The 16,769-nt window shown below is 39.4% G+C and overlaps 1 protein-coding gene across 1 annotated transcript in view; it reads right to left on the bottom strand.

The window, feature by feature from the left end:
- The window catches only part of LOC126263695 (Down syndrome cell adhesion molecule-like protein Dscam2), a 284,179-nt gene that overhangs the window by 36,251 nt on the left and 231,159 nt on the right, over positions 1-16,769 (bottom strand). The window contains exon 20 of the mRNA XM_049960822.1: positions 9,225-9,333. Within this exon, the coding sequence (XP_049816779.1) occupies positions 9,225-9,333 (109 nt within the window). The remainder of the gene's footprint in view (positions 1-9,224; positions 9,334-16,769) is intronic.

Here is a 16,769-nt window from a genome sequence, read left to right as displayed (position 1 = left end):
GCCCAACATAAAGCGTCTGGCACGTAGCAGATCAAGTTTTAAATCTAACTTAAAATCATTTCTTTTGGACAACTCCTTCTATTCCATAGATGAATTTCTGTTTCAGAACTGGTAAAATAATAATAATAATAATAATAATAATAATAATAATATTGTACCTCTAAATGTAGTTCCATGTGTAAAACTAAAAATTTCAGTAATATTAATATTAGCACTATTCATGTGTTTCATATATATCCTGTAATCTGACTTGTTCCACATCATATTGATAACATAATCATGAAAATGGTCTATGGAACATGACATAACTAAACTAATGTGGTAAGTACACTGTATGGATAGTAAGTGACATATCTATGTGGAGGAAATACAGACATAAGAGACTAGTGTTTACACATTTCCCTTATGCACAGATTGGGAGATCAACAGGGAGTTACAGTCTTCAACCTTTATATCTTCTTTCACATTAGTGGTCAAACTTACAGCATGGAAAGCTACTGTCATGTCATAAACACACTGAAGTGGCTGTATGCAGAGTTGCAAAGGTGTGGGGGGAACTTGATTTTCTGCAGCAGTGTGTACTCTACTTACAAACGGACTGCCACTGCAACCAGAATGCAAATATTCATCTGTGGCAAAAGAGCAGTGTTGCAAAATTGTATTCAGGTAGAGCAAGAAGATCGGTGAACTGTAGGTGCTCTATGTTGCACTGGAAAATCTCATTAATGTGTTGTTGAAGAATGGGAAATTGTCCTCTGAAATAAAAAGAGATTTTAGACCACCACATAAAGGTCACAGTTATGTACAGCCATCTGTGAAATGTGAGGTCCTTTGAAGATGTTATGGGTAAGATCTCAAGGAAACAGAATATTGTCATCTCTACAAACATGTCCAAAACATACAGGCACACCTAAGGTTGAGCACAGATGCTCAAAAACTGCTGAAAAAAGTAGGAATTTACAGGATATGCTATACTTGTGGAGACATGTGTGGGTACTCCAAAAGGACAGTGGAAAAGTGACTAGAAAGACATAAGGATAATTGTAAAAGGGAAAAAAATCAGGGAGGAGATTGTAAAATGGAATGGTATTTGGATTGTGGAGTTAGAGATGATGCGTATCAGTCCTCCATCATGGGGCAAAAGTAATAGTGGATAACATAACCAACAATGGCTAATTGGATTTAACTTGTCAGTAACAAGTCAGTGTGTGAATTGGACCATCCTAGAAGCTACAACACACCTTGACCTTGTCCTGCACAAAGGTATACAAAACAAAGTGTTTCTTAAAAAAAAAAAAAAAAAAAAAAAAAAAAAAAAAAAAAAAAAAAAAAAAAAAAAAAATTAGAACAAGGCACAACAGACTGTAGCATTTCAAATAGTGTGAATATTCTTACTGTTCAATTGAGATGAATAGCCATTTTATTTAATTTAGGTGTGCTGTCATAGGACATAGTTCTATAAAACATTGTAAACTTCACTGGAAAAAAAGAATAAAAAAAAAGAAGTACGAGTGGTCCCAGGTCTCATCAAGAGGTGTTTCAGAAACTGCAAAACGAACTAAAATTAACACCCCGTCAAGCAACATGTCAACCAGATGAGTGCCTGATCTTAGCAACTGATGATTTTGAGCATGGAATCATGACAGTCTTTCTTCACATACGTTTCCAGAAGGTCCTGAGAAGCTTTTGTGTTTTCTATCAATAACCTTGTCACCAACATGTGAGCAGTGCTATCAGATTGGAAAGGGAGTTCTGAACATTATTTTTGGTCTGCAGAAATTTAAAATCTTTTTATATGACTACAAATTTCGCCTAATTACTAACAACACATCTTGACTTTGCCTTTTTGGGCCAAATTCTAAGCTGCCCAATGGTACTGTGGAGTGGCACCAGTGCTGAGCTTCATTAAGTTTTTAATGTTCTGTTCATCTATTTATTTAGTACCATCCATCACTAAAACAGTCAAATGCAGATTACAGAATCTGGACTGTGTATATGACCTGATTCAGCATTTGACAGACAGGAAAACTATATGCTTACAAATATACCAAAACATCATCCAACCCTCAAGAGGTCCCCACCATGTATTGTGACAAAGCAACATCAGTGAGGCGAGATCCTGCTTTCAGCAAAGCTCTACATTAAAGGTGATAAGAATGGTCAGGCATGAAATCAACAGAACATCTGGATCTATTTAATAAAACAACATCATTTGCAAGCTTTCAAAGGCTTAGACCTATTTTTCTGATAATTTCAAACATCTTGCACTGATTTGCATTTACAAGTTTGTGGTATCCTCCATCGGTAATGCTGGAATTCAGTATGGTGCTGGCCCACCCTTAGCCTTGATGACAGCCTCCACTCTTGCAGGCATATGTTAAATCAGGTGCTGGAAGGTTTCTTGGGGAATGGGAGCCCATTCTTCATGGAGTGCTGCACTGAGGAGAGGTATTGATGTCAGGTGGTGAGGCCTGGCACGAAGTCGGCATTCCAAATCATCCCAAAGATGTTCTGTAAGATTCAGGTCAGGACTCTGTGCAGGCCAGTCCATTACAGCGATGATATTGTCATGAAATCACTGTCAGCAATCTTCTGCTGAATCCACGCTGGCACAAGGCACAGGTCACACCATTGCCAAATGCCAGGAGCGACAGCTGAAACCTGTGGTGTTGGTTTGAGGACCGTTCAGAGAGTATCCAGCGAAGCTAAGACATCAATGCAAGCCTGTGGCTCAGCTTTTTTCAAATCACCAGGGAAGCAACACAACCACATAAAAGAAGTGTGTGAGCTTGAAGATTTTGTATAAAATGTTTTGCGGCACATAGTGTTCAGCACGGTGTTCCATATTACCCTCCTGAAGCCACCGATTCCATATTCTGCTAACAGTCATTGGATCTTGACCAACGTGAGCAGCTTTCTTTTACACTATATAATGTTAACATTATATCCGAAGAAACCATTTTCTCTGTCTTGAAAATTAAACCAGTGTTCCTAGACATACTCATAAGAAATATATTATTTTTGAGAAAACAAAAGGAGTGTTTTTGAGAACTTCTAGAATATTTTTTCTTTGAGTTTGAGTGAAATCAAGCAAATATTACATTATTGTGTTCCACATAAACCAAGACGTTTGCTATGAAATAAGTTGCAGTTTTGTAGTATAAGTAGTTTTGAAGTTACATTTTTGTTTCATGGCATTCTCAGAAAAATGAGTATCCTTGTGAGACTATGAAATTTTGTAATCCTTATTTACTCCATTGGTACATATGATAAACAGAAAATAATAAATATCTGAGTCTATGAATTCCGAACCTCTGATTGATTTGAGATCCAGTAAATGATTTTGAGCACTTATTTTGTATTTATGATGATTTTCTTTTTTTCCAGTAGGTCACTGTTTGACTCAACAAAATTCACAAGTTTTGTGACACCATTCATAACTTTGAGCCTTACTTAAGAAAATGTAGTGACCCATGTAGAGTCAGACATAATTTCAAGACACTTAATTCAAGTTTCTTCCTCTGATACATTAGTACTGCAGGCATTGGCTGTAAAACTTTAAATATGTATTATTTAGTATGACTGTATGTTAAGTGTTTGCATGACATGATGCATGAATTTTTGTGTTGGTTAGTAAATTTCAATGAAAATTAACCACTTGTCTTACATTGTAATTTATGTGCTTCTTATTGCCCCCCCCCCTTTCCCCCCCTTTTCAAGTTTCTGTTTGGTATAGATGTGACACTCTCCTATGGATCAAACAAACCTGTGACAATTCATACTGCCCTTCTCTGTATATGTTGAATATCCTATTCAAACAATAGAAACTCCAGACAGGAATATCAACAGCACAGGAAAAGACAGATTGCTACTTACTATAAAGAAGACACATTAAGTTACAGACAGGCACAATTGAAAGACACTTACATAAAACTTTTGTCACAGCCTTCATCAGCAAAAGAGAGAGAGAGAGACACACACACACACACACACACACCATTCATACACACAAAAAAACACACCTCCTGCATACATGACCACCAACTCTGGTCTGAGATGCTGGAGTTGGCAGTCATGTGTGCATAAGGTGTGCTCGCTTGTGTGTATGAATGGTGTGTGTCCCTCTTTTCCTGATGAAGGGTGTGGCCGAAAGCTTTATGTTAGTGTCTTTTAATTGTGCCTGTTTGCAACCTGACATATCTTCTTTATGGTAAGTAGCAATCTTTCTTTTCGTGCATTGTCGCATTGTCAATATCCTATTTGGTATTGGTTCCACACACTTGAGAAATATTCTAGAACTGATCACACAAGTGATTTTTAAGCAATTTCCTTTGTTGACCGACAGCATTTCCCTGGTATTCTACCAATAAATAATATTCAGGCAACATGGCATTACAACTGATCTTCCAACTGTTCTACAGTAAGATTTTGTGAAATTTATAACCTGCGTCTTAAACTGTCATGGAGGGTATTTTAATGTTTTCCCAGGATGGCTGGCTCATTCAGATTGTTTAGAAATGATCACAAGCCCCACATCATTGACCTGTTGTTTTATATTTCTCATTGTTAAACAATGTGATGATTTTTATCATAGTCATCATCTTTACAGCTAGGTGTATGTATCAGTTGGGGAAGACTTATGTAATTTCTTTTCAAGACATTTTGTGATGTCAGCTCAGGAGATTGTGTCCTTTGAGACTCTTAAGATACAGTACTGATGCCCATGCCCATGTCAGTAAAGTATGGAAAGCCAATAGGGAGCAGTGTTATCAAAATACCATACTTCATTTCAGCATAGTTTATTGCCTTGTAAATCCTAATAGTTGACCGTAGTTCACATGCTGGTGTTCCACAAACAACCACCACCACCACCACCACCACCACCACAACAACAACAACAACAACAACAGTATTATCACTCTTACTATTATTATTATTATTACTGTTACTGTTACTGTGAGATAGGGGCAGGCCTGTTTTAAGGCTCAAGCAGCACAAGCGGCCACTTAGGGCACAAGGCTGAAAGATGTGCCTAGTTCAAAATTAGTGTACTGAGTGTATCATGATTATCAGTGAGAACTGACAAGGGTGGAAGTCTACAACAGAAGAATGAAAAATGTTCCTGTAAACATGGGCTTGCAAACAAACCATTTGCGAGATAATAGTGAATGTGTGGTTATGAGCCGCCACTAACTTCAGTATTAACTGTTGTCCTAGTTGGTAAAATATATTTGAAATGCAATCTTTTGATTAAGTTCTCATCTAATTGGGCTCACATTTCATCCAGAGGCTGCATTACCTCATGCAACAAAGAGGAAAAATTAGATTATATTTTTTAAGCAGGTCTCCTGTGCCAGATTATATACCAATTAGGTTCTTTTTTGGAATATCTTGAAAACTGCTTTGCACATTGGATCAAAAAAAGTTATAAATTCAATTTGTTTATCTCGGAGGGAGACATCCAAAGATATCACACTCGACCTGCCACCCCACCCTCTTTGTGGGCAGCAGGGGGGGGGGGGGCAGCAGGGGGGGTGGGTGGAGAAGCAAGGCAACTTTTCAGTCTTCCATGGGGACCCCCATTTTTAATTGGAGATTACAATTCTACAGCAGAATCTACATACATTTTTTCTGAAGCATTTTCTTCATTTCACCATAGATGGCACTGTAACCGGAGGAATAGAAATGGGTACACAATCATAATTTGACATGCTACTCAATGGATCTTGAATATCCAGTGGCATGTTGGAACCCGTCTCCTTGCTGTGAGGGTACGACAGGCCAGTGTATCATAACTTCTAATTGGAAACCCCATTCCCAACATTACATTCCTCTGACTTAATGAGCAGGGGACTACTTGACCTACCACTGTGGCTGTGTAGCAAACAATGACGATCACAGTAGGCAGTACACTGTGACCGGAGCTCACATATCATGCAGATGTAGAACAGATAGCGGCTCTAAACATTACAGTAGTTGTGCAATGTTTATTATCCACAGACCTACCTATCATTTGGACAACAGACATGCAAGTCGACGATGAATATTGCAACCACAGATGGAAAAATGGAAATGATCCTATATATGAAGAAGGTGGGAGAAATGTTGAGGCTGCTGTTGCCTTGTATGTCGAGCATTTTCTAGAGAAAGCTTGCTCTCATTCATTCTTTTACAAGGTTGTGAATGCCTTTATGTCTGGTGGCAGCATATAGACTGGCAAAAGGAAACAAAGCAGACATTTTACAGGAGGAGCTAATGAAATAGCTGTACTAGTGGCAATGCACCACAACCAACAGATAAACACCTAGTAGTTATTCCACGATTCTGGTATGTCTGTAGGTAATACTGACACAATACTGCAGTGTCATAAGTACAATCCATACCACATGTAACTGATTTCCATAACCAGGCAGTGTTTTGTGAATGGGCATGTCAAGAAATGCTAACCCCCCAGTTCTTTGCTGAGGTACTATTTTCTGTTGAGCCTACATCCACAAACCACTGTAGCGTTAACCAGCATAACATGCATTACTGAAGGGTAGACAACCCCCACTGATTGCGGCAACTTGACCATCAACATACTTAGTTGATTAATGTATGGTGGGGCATCATGGGGAACAAACTCATTGGTTTGTATTTTATCAACGGCACGAGTGGATGCAAATATCAAATGTTTTTGGAATATTTATTTATTTATTTTATTTACACGTCAAGTTCCATAGGATCAAATTGAGGAGCAAATCTCCAAGGTCATGCAACGTGTCGGTACATGAACTTACAACATAAAAGTAATAACAGATAAAAATAAAGGTTCATGAACCTGAAAAAAGTCAGTCCATAAATTTAAGTAAACGCTATCAGCAATACAATAAGAATCAGCTTAATTTTTCAAGGAACTCCTCGACAGAATAGAAGGAGTGACCCATGAGGAAACTCCTCAGTTTCGATTTGAAAGCGTGTGGCTTACTGCTAAGATTTTTGAATTTGAGTGGCAGCTTATTGAAAATGGATGCAGCAGTATACTGCACACCTTTTTGCACAAGAGTTAAGGAAGTCCGATCCAAATGGAGGTTTGATTTCTGCCGAGTATTAACCGAGTGAAAGCTGCTTATTCTTGGAAATAAACTAATATTGGTAACAAGAAATGACAATAAGGAACATACATATTGAGAGGCCAATGTCAAAATACCCAGACTCGTGAACAGAGGTTGACAAGAGGTTCGTGAACTCACACCACTTATTGCCCGAACCACCCATTTCTGAGCCAAAAATATCCTTCTAGAATGGGAAGAGTTACCGCAAAACATAATACCATATGACATAAGTGAATGAAAATAAGCAAAGTAGACTAATTTACGTGTTGAAGTATCACTCACTTTTGATACCGTTTGAATAGTGAAAATGACAGTATTAAGTCTTTGATAGGAACTATCGGTACTATAACAGGATGTTGCCCTGGATGTTTGACAATGTATGCAGTCAGCATGACAGTTGCCCAGCACATTATGCAATTGAAGTACATGTCATAAATTACAGTTGTATACACATTTCTATTCCTATAATTACAGCACCATCAGTGGTGAAATGAAGATACTTCAGACAAAATGTATGTAGATTTTACCATAGGATAGTAATCTGCAATACAAAACGGGAGTTTCCATTGCAGATTTCAAAGTTGCACCAACCACCCAATCACAGGGTTGGGTGGGGGGGGGGTCAAGTGTGGTATCGTTGGATGTCCCCCTCTGAGACAAACAAATTGGAACTATAACTTATTTTAATGCAATGTGTAGTTTTCAAGATAGTCCGATGTCTTCAGTTAAAATGAACACCCTGTGTATTGTGTTTAAACATTGTGAATTACCTCAAAGAGAATGGTCTATTAACACACAATCAACACAGATTTAGAAACCCCCGTTCTTGTGAAACACAACTATCTCTTTACTCACACAAAATGTTGAGTGCTACTGACAAGGGATTTCAATTTGATTCCACATTTCTAGATTTCCAGAAGGCTTTTGACACTGTACCTCACAAGCAGTCTCAGTTATGCTATTGGTTTCATAATATCCTGTCTGAAACGTTACAGTTCATAGTAACTGATGGAAAGTCATCAAGTAAGATAGAAGTGATTTCTGACATTCTCCTAGGTAGTGTTATAGACTGTCTGCTCTTCCTTGTCCACACAAATGATTCAGGAGAACATCTGAGCAGCCATCTTAAGTTGTCTGCAGATGATGCTGTTGTTTATCATCTAGAAAAATCATCAGAAGATCAAAACAAATTGCAAAACAATTTAGAAAAGATATCTATGTGGTGTGAAAATTGGCAATTGACCCTAAATAATGAAAAGTCTGAGGTCATCCACATGAGTGCTAAAAGGAATCTGTAAAACTTCAGTTATACAATAAATCAGTCAAATCTAAAGGCCATAAATTCAACAAAATACCTAGGAATTACATTTACAAAAAACTTCAATTCGAAGGAACACATAGAAAATGTTGTAATGAAGGTGAACCAAAGACTGCAATTTACTTGCAGAACACTTAGAAGGTGCAACAGACCCTCTAAAGAGACTGCCTACACTACAGTTGTCCATCCTCTTTGGAGTACTGCTGTGCAGTGTGGAATCCTTACCAGATAGGATTGATAGAGTACATCAAGAAAGTTCATAGAAGAGCAGCATGTTTTGTATTATTGAGAAATGGGAGAGAGTGTCACAGACATGCTACAGAATTTGGAGTGGACATCATTAAAACAAAGGCGTTTCTCATTGTGGCGAGATCTTCTCAAGAAATTTCAATCACCAACTTTCTCCTCTGAATGCGAAAATATGTTGTTGATGTCACCTTACATAGGGAGAAATGATCTTCATAAAAAAATAAGGCAAATCAGAGGTCACACGGAAAGAAAGAGGTGTTTATTTTTTCCGTGTGCTGTTCGAGAGAGGAATAATAAAGAATTATTGTTAAGACACTTAAGCATGATTTGCAGGGTATCCATGCAGATACAAATGTAGATTATCCTATAAGAGCTGAGTCATATTAATAATTTTGTTATACATGGTACTTGCTGCAGTTAACCTTACCCATCATCCAGATGTGTACCACTAACCAGATTGAGTCTGATAACCTCCATTTCCTAACTAAACACATACATAAAATATGAACTGTTTTACTTTCATTACTCATGCATGCAAATATCGCAGCACCTACTTGCACTACCTGGAGGGCGCCCCTCTTCTTGCTACCATGCCACGTCTTGATCTGTGGCTCACTTCTGGTGATGCTTCTGTGGATTCTGTGCTTGAGTCAAGATCAAATGTAGACTCAGCTGAAACAGAACAGTTTATATGGCTATTAGGTGTATTTAATTGTGGTTTTTCAAATACAATTTTTCTATTTTGTTCGTTACAGTATATTTACTTTGTTCCTTTTTTAAAAACTGAAGTAGGTATGAAATAAAGACTAGTAATTAAACTTATCCATTTTTATTCCATTTGGTACCTTATCTGTTGTTGTTAGTGATTGCATAAAATGTTGAGAATGAAAACTGTATTTAAAAAAAAATCATGGAAGAAAGGAAGAGATGAACAACATTGACAGTTTTTGAGGCAAGTATGAATAAATTATATGCCTAAGAATAACTTGATAATACCAGGAATGGTGCATTGCCAAATGGGAAAATTATGGAAAGTAAAAAATCATTAACATTCTCTATGTTAGCTACAAACAAACAAATGACAATGTAGATACATATTCATGAAATCACAATTCACCCGGCAACTGTAATGAGTATAATGCCCAATTTATTCCGCAATTAGTTTTGGCAAACAAGCCATTTTCAAGTGGTATGAAGCACCTTAGTATGTGTCATCATCTAAAGTGCAAAGTTCACACAGGGTCATAAATTGTACAAAAACAGAGTGCTAGAATCACCATCAAGTGGAACACATTAAGTATCATCACTTGCATCATTGTACAATGTTTGTGCAATTTATGCTCCTATGTACAGTTATGAACTTGAATGAAGTGGAATATTTTGATACACTGTTGTCTGATTTCAGATTGTAACATACACTAAGGCATTTCAGAAGCATTCTATAATAGTTTGTATGTCAAAACTATCAAAACTAATCATGGAATAGATTGGTCCTCATATAAAATACATTGTGACTATAATGTCAACAAGAATAAAAATATTAAAATGTGTCTGTGTAATTTCACTAATTTTCATTTAGTAACAAAAGGAACATGCACATCAAGAAACTTGTAGCAACATTTCTATAAAAGAATTTACATTTTTTCAGTATTGTGACTCTACCTGAACCTTTGTTGGATTAAAATAGTGCTGTCATACTACTTTCTCCAAAAGTTTCTTTGTTTCATCTTCATTAGCTCATACACAAATAATACTTGTATCCTAAGAAACACAGTTTTATTAACATGGTGTGATCGTCCTGTGCCAATGGTTAAGGAATAAGGTGGAATAAAAACAAATTAGTAGCATATTTTTGTGCAAGTCATCAACAGGCAAGTATTTAGGAATTTTCAAATGCTTATGGTTCTTACTTTCATTTATTAACCATGGCTCACAGGTCCCATCAGGAAGAGAATCTAAAATATACCTTAACTACAGTAAAACAACTGTGGAGATCAAGTTTGTTCTTAGTTCAGAAAAAGAACCCACTCACAATTTTATTATGTTGTGTAATACTAATCATGTATCAACTTGTTTGGCTGACACTGCTGTCAAACTTTTAAATTTATTATGTCGAGCCCTAGCCTGACTGTCATATAAATATAAACTCTCATACAAGGAACAAACAAAACTATATTACTTTGCACAGAAATGGGAGCTATTAAGATGAAGCAGCCCAGAGAAGTTTTATGTGTAGAATCTTCTCTGAAATATAAGAATGAATCTATATGTGAGGTAGAAAGTCGAAACTGACCTCATGCCAGAGAAGTGAAATATTCAATAAAAGCAAAAATCTTTGATAAAGTCTAAAATATTCATTTTCATTTTTTTTATTATTATAATTTACTTCATTCTGCACATGCTTGCATTGTTTTGGAAGTTCTTTGAACCAAACAGGAGCCAATAACAGCATTAAAAGCAACTGATGTCAGATTCTGAAAACAGATCTGTTGTCATTATGGGGAAATAACTTTGGCCAACAAGAGGCTTCTTCCCAAAATCTCACAACAGTGTATGTAATGCTTTACAAAACAGCATCTCCTAATTTTTAGAGGCATTTTAAGGAGCTCAGAGAAGCTTTGCATAAATGACAAACAATTTGTGATTACAGTACAGCCAAACAAGACAAGCAGCCCCTTTTTGTTTGAGAGTTATAAATGCCTACAGTTGTTGCCAATTTGCACTAGGCCATAACATAGAATGAATGTAATAATATTCTGTCCCAAAAAAGCAGCACAATGTTAACTAATTTCTCTCAATTTGGGACCAAGTCACTTGGTTTTAAATTTAGGTATATTACAATGTGCTATAGTCTGAAGGGACTAACAGCATAATATGGAATGGTAACTTACAAAACTCTGCACCATTTGACAAAGGACATTTTAAGATAATTTATATGCAGAATTTGTCTCTTAAATAGTCCAATTAAACAATGGTAAAAAGTGAAGCTTTAAAACACTTTACCTCAAAACACCTCTTTTCCATCACAAATATCCAAAATCCAAATTTTTCAACAAGAGGTCTGTTTTTTGCTTTGTATCACATATATTATTTAGTCTGTAATGAAGTAACTTGAAAGGAATACATCTCTGGAAACGGTAGATCACAAATTAAGAATAAGCATGTTACTAAGGAAATAAACCAGCACCTTTGGCAGCTGGCGCAAAAAATGTTTGGCTGTTGTGATGTAAATAAACACACACACAACACTGCATGTCATGACACTGCACCAGGAAAATGTGAGTTGCTACACCAGTCCCGCTGGGGAAAGTGGAGCACTGTCGAGGATGTATCTTGGGAAATGTACACATTGTCCTGATCATGTGTTGAGTTCTGGAGGATGGTCTGAAGCAGATGGTGTAGGTGCTGGCACTATTGGTGGTTCTGATACTTGCAAAGAAGTTTTTAGCTGTGGTATATCAGTTGGTAGTACTCCCTAGAAAACAGATGCAGGTTTGACATGGTCAATCAAGATGATAGAGAGCTTGCTGTTTACTACTATGTTCAGAGCATCTACTACTCATTGTAGGACTCTGTGTGGACCTAAGTGCAGTGGTTGAAGTGGGTGTTTGACTCCATCTGTATGAAGATGACATCTGTATGTAGAAGACATTTGCACATATTCCTAGGTCACTATGTACATAGTGGGAAGGTGAGTCATGTCCCAAAGCTTCGCAAGGGTGAATCTCTGACATATGTTCTCTCAATTAATGTACAAAATCAAAATGGTTGTGGTTGGATAGCTTGGAGAACTGCACATCTCCAACTCTCCAGGAAGTTGCAGAAAACTAGATTCGCTGATGTAAGTCAGGCCTGTAAATGTTCCTTAGACCAAGTTAAACAATTGGTACAGCTGTGGTCCATGAGTGCTTGGCACACAAGTGCTACCATTAGAGAATGGTGCCAGCATTCTTTCATAATGATAACTCACTGGATGTAGCTTGTCATTTTGTTGTGAACAGTGCCACAGAATTTGTAGAGTTGAGCGAACATGTGTGATTCAAATTGGTGGCTGGAGTCTGTTGGGACATGTAGTGGGCAACCAAATTGAGAAATCCAGCTTGAAACAAAATCAGAAGTGAAGGTTTCTTCGAGATGTTATCAACAGACACTGCTTCTGGCCAGCGAGTAAATCGATCTGTCATAGTTAGAATGTAATGTTATTCATTCAATGGAGGTAATGGGCTTACCACATCAACATGTACAAGAGCAAATCATGTAGTTGTTTCAGGAACGTCCTCTACTGGTGGGTGAATGTGGCAGGAAACTTTTCTTTGCTGGCACTTGACATACAAATGAGTGCATTCTCGGCTATCTTTTTAAATCCCAGGCAAACAAATCACTTAGAGTTAAGATGGAATGTTGGTCTGATGCCAGGATGACAAATTTTGTATGCTGTCAAAGGTGCGTCTTTGGGATGTAGCAGCAAGAGTGGACAAGGTTGAGAGGTCTGCACCAGGAACATCAACTAATCGAAATTCCAATACCCTTGAGGGGGTTCTGGAGTTCTTGGTGCAATGCTTGTGTCTTGTCAAGTTGAGTAAAGTTGATGGTGCTTGATATATTGTCAACACGGGAAAGACAATCAGCTACTATGTTGTTGATTCCCGAAATGTGTTTGAAGTCCATGCTGAACTGTGCGATAAATACCAGTTGGATATGTTGGCAAGGCGAGCAATTGTTACTGGTACTGTTCAAGCACTGAGTGCCCTGTAGTCCCTACATGGACACCATGCGCCACCCTTCTTTGGCACAAGGTGCAAGGGGGATGACCATGGGCTACCAGACAGATGGGGAATTCCTTCCATAAGCATGGTGTTAAATTCCGCCTTCGCAATGGCTAAGCAGATAGGAGCTAGAGGTCTAGGTCTACGGTTTTAATACAGTGTACTGTGTTGTCACATAATCCTTTTGGTACTCCAGTCAGTCGTTTCAAGGCTGGAAATTGCTGCAGTAGGTCTGCATACACTCCACTTGCACAATCTCAGCTGTGTGCATTGCTGCAATATGTCAGAATCCCGAAGCTGTCAGGCCTATGATTATGTCGACAGTTGCCATGTTGGCCAGCAGTATAGTAAAAAATCAACTCCAATGATGAGCCAAGTCACATTCTTGATTGTGAAATCCCACGCAAAGACACAGTGCAGGCCCATAACTATTGCTGTGTGCTGTACTTCTGTATAAAAGAGTTATTTACTGCAGTAAGAGAGAACGAGGTTGATGGCCAGCTGCCATTCAGTAGAGTTCAAGGAAATAAGAGTCTGATCCAATATCCACTAAATATTTCTGGCCCGACTTCTGATCTCTTAAAAAAGGCTGCTCTGCTAAAACTGTTTGAGATTCTGATCGGACCATTGTGTATAGTATGTGTAGTACTATCATTCATAGCAAAGTAATTTACTATGAATAAAGCAAGAGTACAATTCAGACATATGCTTAAGGTTCATTAATACCCCAAGGGATCATAGCCTTAATTCCTGATTTCATTACTTAATTTATTCTTGTCTTATATGTCACTATTTCACTGAGTAATCTCTCATGCCACCTTAACAATCATTTTTCACTTACGTAAGGGCGTAATGCAAAGATGTGCAACGAAACCCCTGTGCAGACAAGCCATTTAACATGTTGTGCACATTCCCTCTGCTGAATTGCTAGCAGCAGTAGTTACCTCAAACCATAGGTAATGTTGCAATTGAGTATGCTCATTCTGGGTTGTAGTGTTTCCTTTCAACCCAATAAGTATTCCAGTATCGAGTGTCCCAGGAAATAGATAAGCCTATGAACAATCAGTGTGGGGGCTGAGAGTTATAGGCAGTTCATAGTATTAATAATCTGGCAGTACATTCGTTGTGCATATGTAAACATTGACATAATGATAGACTGTAGTGTAAGATACTCTGTGGTATATGCCTAGTTCGTGCCACCACGTTTCATGCCATAGTCAGTCTGTTGCATGAATTCGGGATGCCGCTAGTCCGCATGAGTTTCTCAAAGCTGGCATGTTCATGCTGCTACCAGTCCACATGGTAGTTGTTGCAAGAAGCTGCTGACCACACCAGAGCTGGCCAGCATCACCATCTGTTCCACACTGTTTTCGTTTTGCTGTCATCACAGTGTCTGGATTGTCCCCTGCTCAATGTGTCACAGTAACAATTGATGTTGCAGCATCACAGCAGCCCCAAGTTAAATACAAGCATCAGTTGCATTATAGATCTTGTGTTGCTTGTTATCAGCCATGGCTGATCAGTTTCACCTATTCTTCAACTCATAGAGTGAGGAACTAATGGGCAGAATGGAACCAAAATTTTATTATATAAAGTCTAAAATTGTTGATAGTATAAAGTCTGAAGCTGGGGATTTAAAAGATGAACTTGTTGATAAAATACACTCCTGGAAATGAAAAAAAGAACACATTGACACCGGTGTGTCAGACCCACCATACTTGCTCCGGACACTGCGAGAGGGCTGTACAAGCAATGATCACACGCACAGCACAGCGGACACACCAGGAACCGCGGTGTTGGCCGTCGAATGGCGCTAGCTGCGCAGCATTTGTGCACCGCCGCCGTCAGTGTCAGCCAGTTTGCTGTGGCATATGGAGCTCCATCGCAGTCTTTAACACTGGTAGCATGCCGCGACAGCGTGGACGTGAACCGTATGTGCAGCTGACGGACTTTGAGTGAGGGCGTATAGTGGGCATGCGGGAGGCCGGGTGGACGTACCGCCGAATTGCTCAACACGTGGGGCGTGAGGTCTCCACAGTACATCGATGTTGTCGCCAGTGGTCGGCGGAAGGTGCACGTGCCCGTCGACCTGGGACCGGACCGCAGCGACGCACGGATGCACGCCAAGACCGTAGGATCCTACGCAGTGCCGTAGGGGACCGCACCGCCACTTCCCAGCAAATTAGCGACACTGTTGCTCCTGGGGTATCGGCGAGGACCATTCGCAACCATCTCCATGAAGCTGGGCTACGGTTCCGCACACCGTTAGGCCGTCTTCCGCTCACGCCCCAACATCGTGCAGCCCGCCTCCAGTGGTGTCGCGACAGGCGTGAATGGAGGGACGAATGGAGACGTGTCGTCTTCAGCGATGAGAGTCGCTTCTGCCTTGGTGCCAATGATGGTCGTATGCGTGTTTGGCGCCGTGCAGGTGAGCGCCACAATCAGGACTGCATACGACCGAGGCACACAGGGCCAACACCCGGCATCATGGTGTGGGGAGCGATCTCCTACACTGGCCGTACACCACTGGTGATCGTCGAGGGGACACTGAATAGTGCACGGTACATGCAAACCGTCATCGAACCCATCGTTCTACCATTCCTAGACCGGCAAGGGAACTTGCTGTTCCAACAGGACAATGCACGTCCGCATGTATCCCGTGCCACCCAACGTGCTCTAGAAAGTGTAAGTCAACTACCCTGGCCAGCAAGATCTCCGGATCTGTCCCCCATTGAGCATGTTTGGGACTGGATGAAGCGTCGTCTCACGCGGTCTGCACGTCCAGCACGAACGCTGGTCCAACTGAGGCGCCAGGTGGAAATGGCATGGCAAGCCGTTCCACAGGACTACATCCAGCATCTCTACGATCGTCTCCATGGGAGAATAGCAGCCTGCATTAATGCGAAAGGTGGATATACACTGTACTAGTGCCGACATTGTGCATGCTCTGTTGCCTGTGTCTATGTGCCTGTGGTTCTGTCAGTGTGATCATGTGATGTATCTGACCCCAGGAATGTGTCAATAAAGTTTCCCCTTCCTGGGACAATGAATTCACGGTGTTCTTATTTCAATTTCCAGGAGTGTAGATGAAGTGTCTAGCAAATTTGATAATATGCTATCAACATCTGATGAAGTGATAAAGGTGAATAGTTCTTTCGAGAAAACTCAGGAAAGTGGTCATGGGGAGGATAAATCAAATTGTGAGGAGGGTGAAGTCAGTCATGGGGAGTCAGAATCAGAAATTAATGAAAAAACAGATTAAGTCTGTGAAGAATTAGATCACATTGAGTACAAAATAATTGAATTTAATGATAATGTTGAGGGTGATATTAAAGTTATGAA

The sequence above is a fragment of the Schistocerca nitens genome, chromosome 6 (assembly GCF_023898315.1).
Source record: "Schistocerca nitens isolate TAMUIC-IGC-003100 chromosome 6, iqSchNite1.1, whole genome shotgun sequence".
Classification (NCBI taxonomy): domain Eukaryota; kingdom Metazoa; phylum Arthropoda; class Insecta; order Orthoptera; family Acrididae; genus Schistocerca; species Schistocerca nitens.
This window is presented reverse-complemented; position numbering and strand designations above follow the sequence as displayed.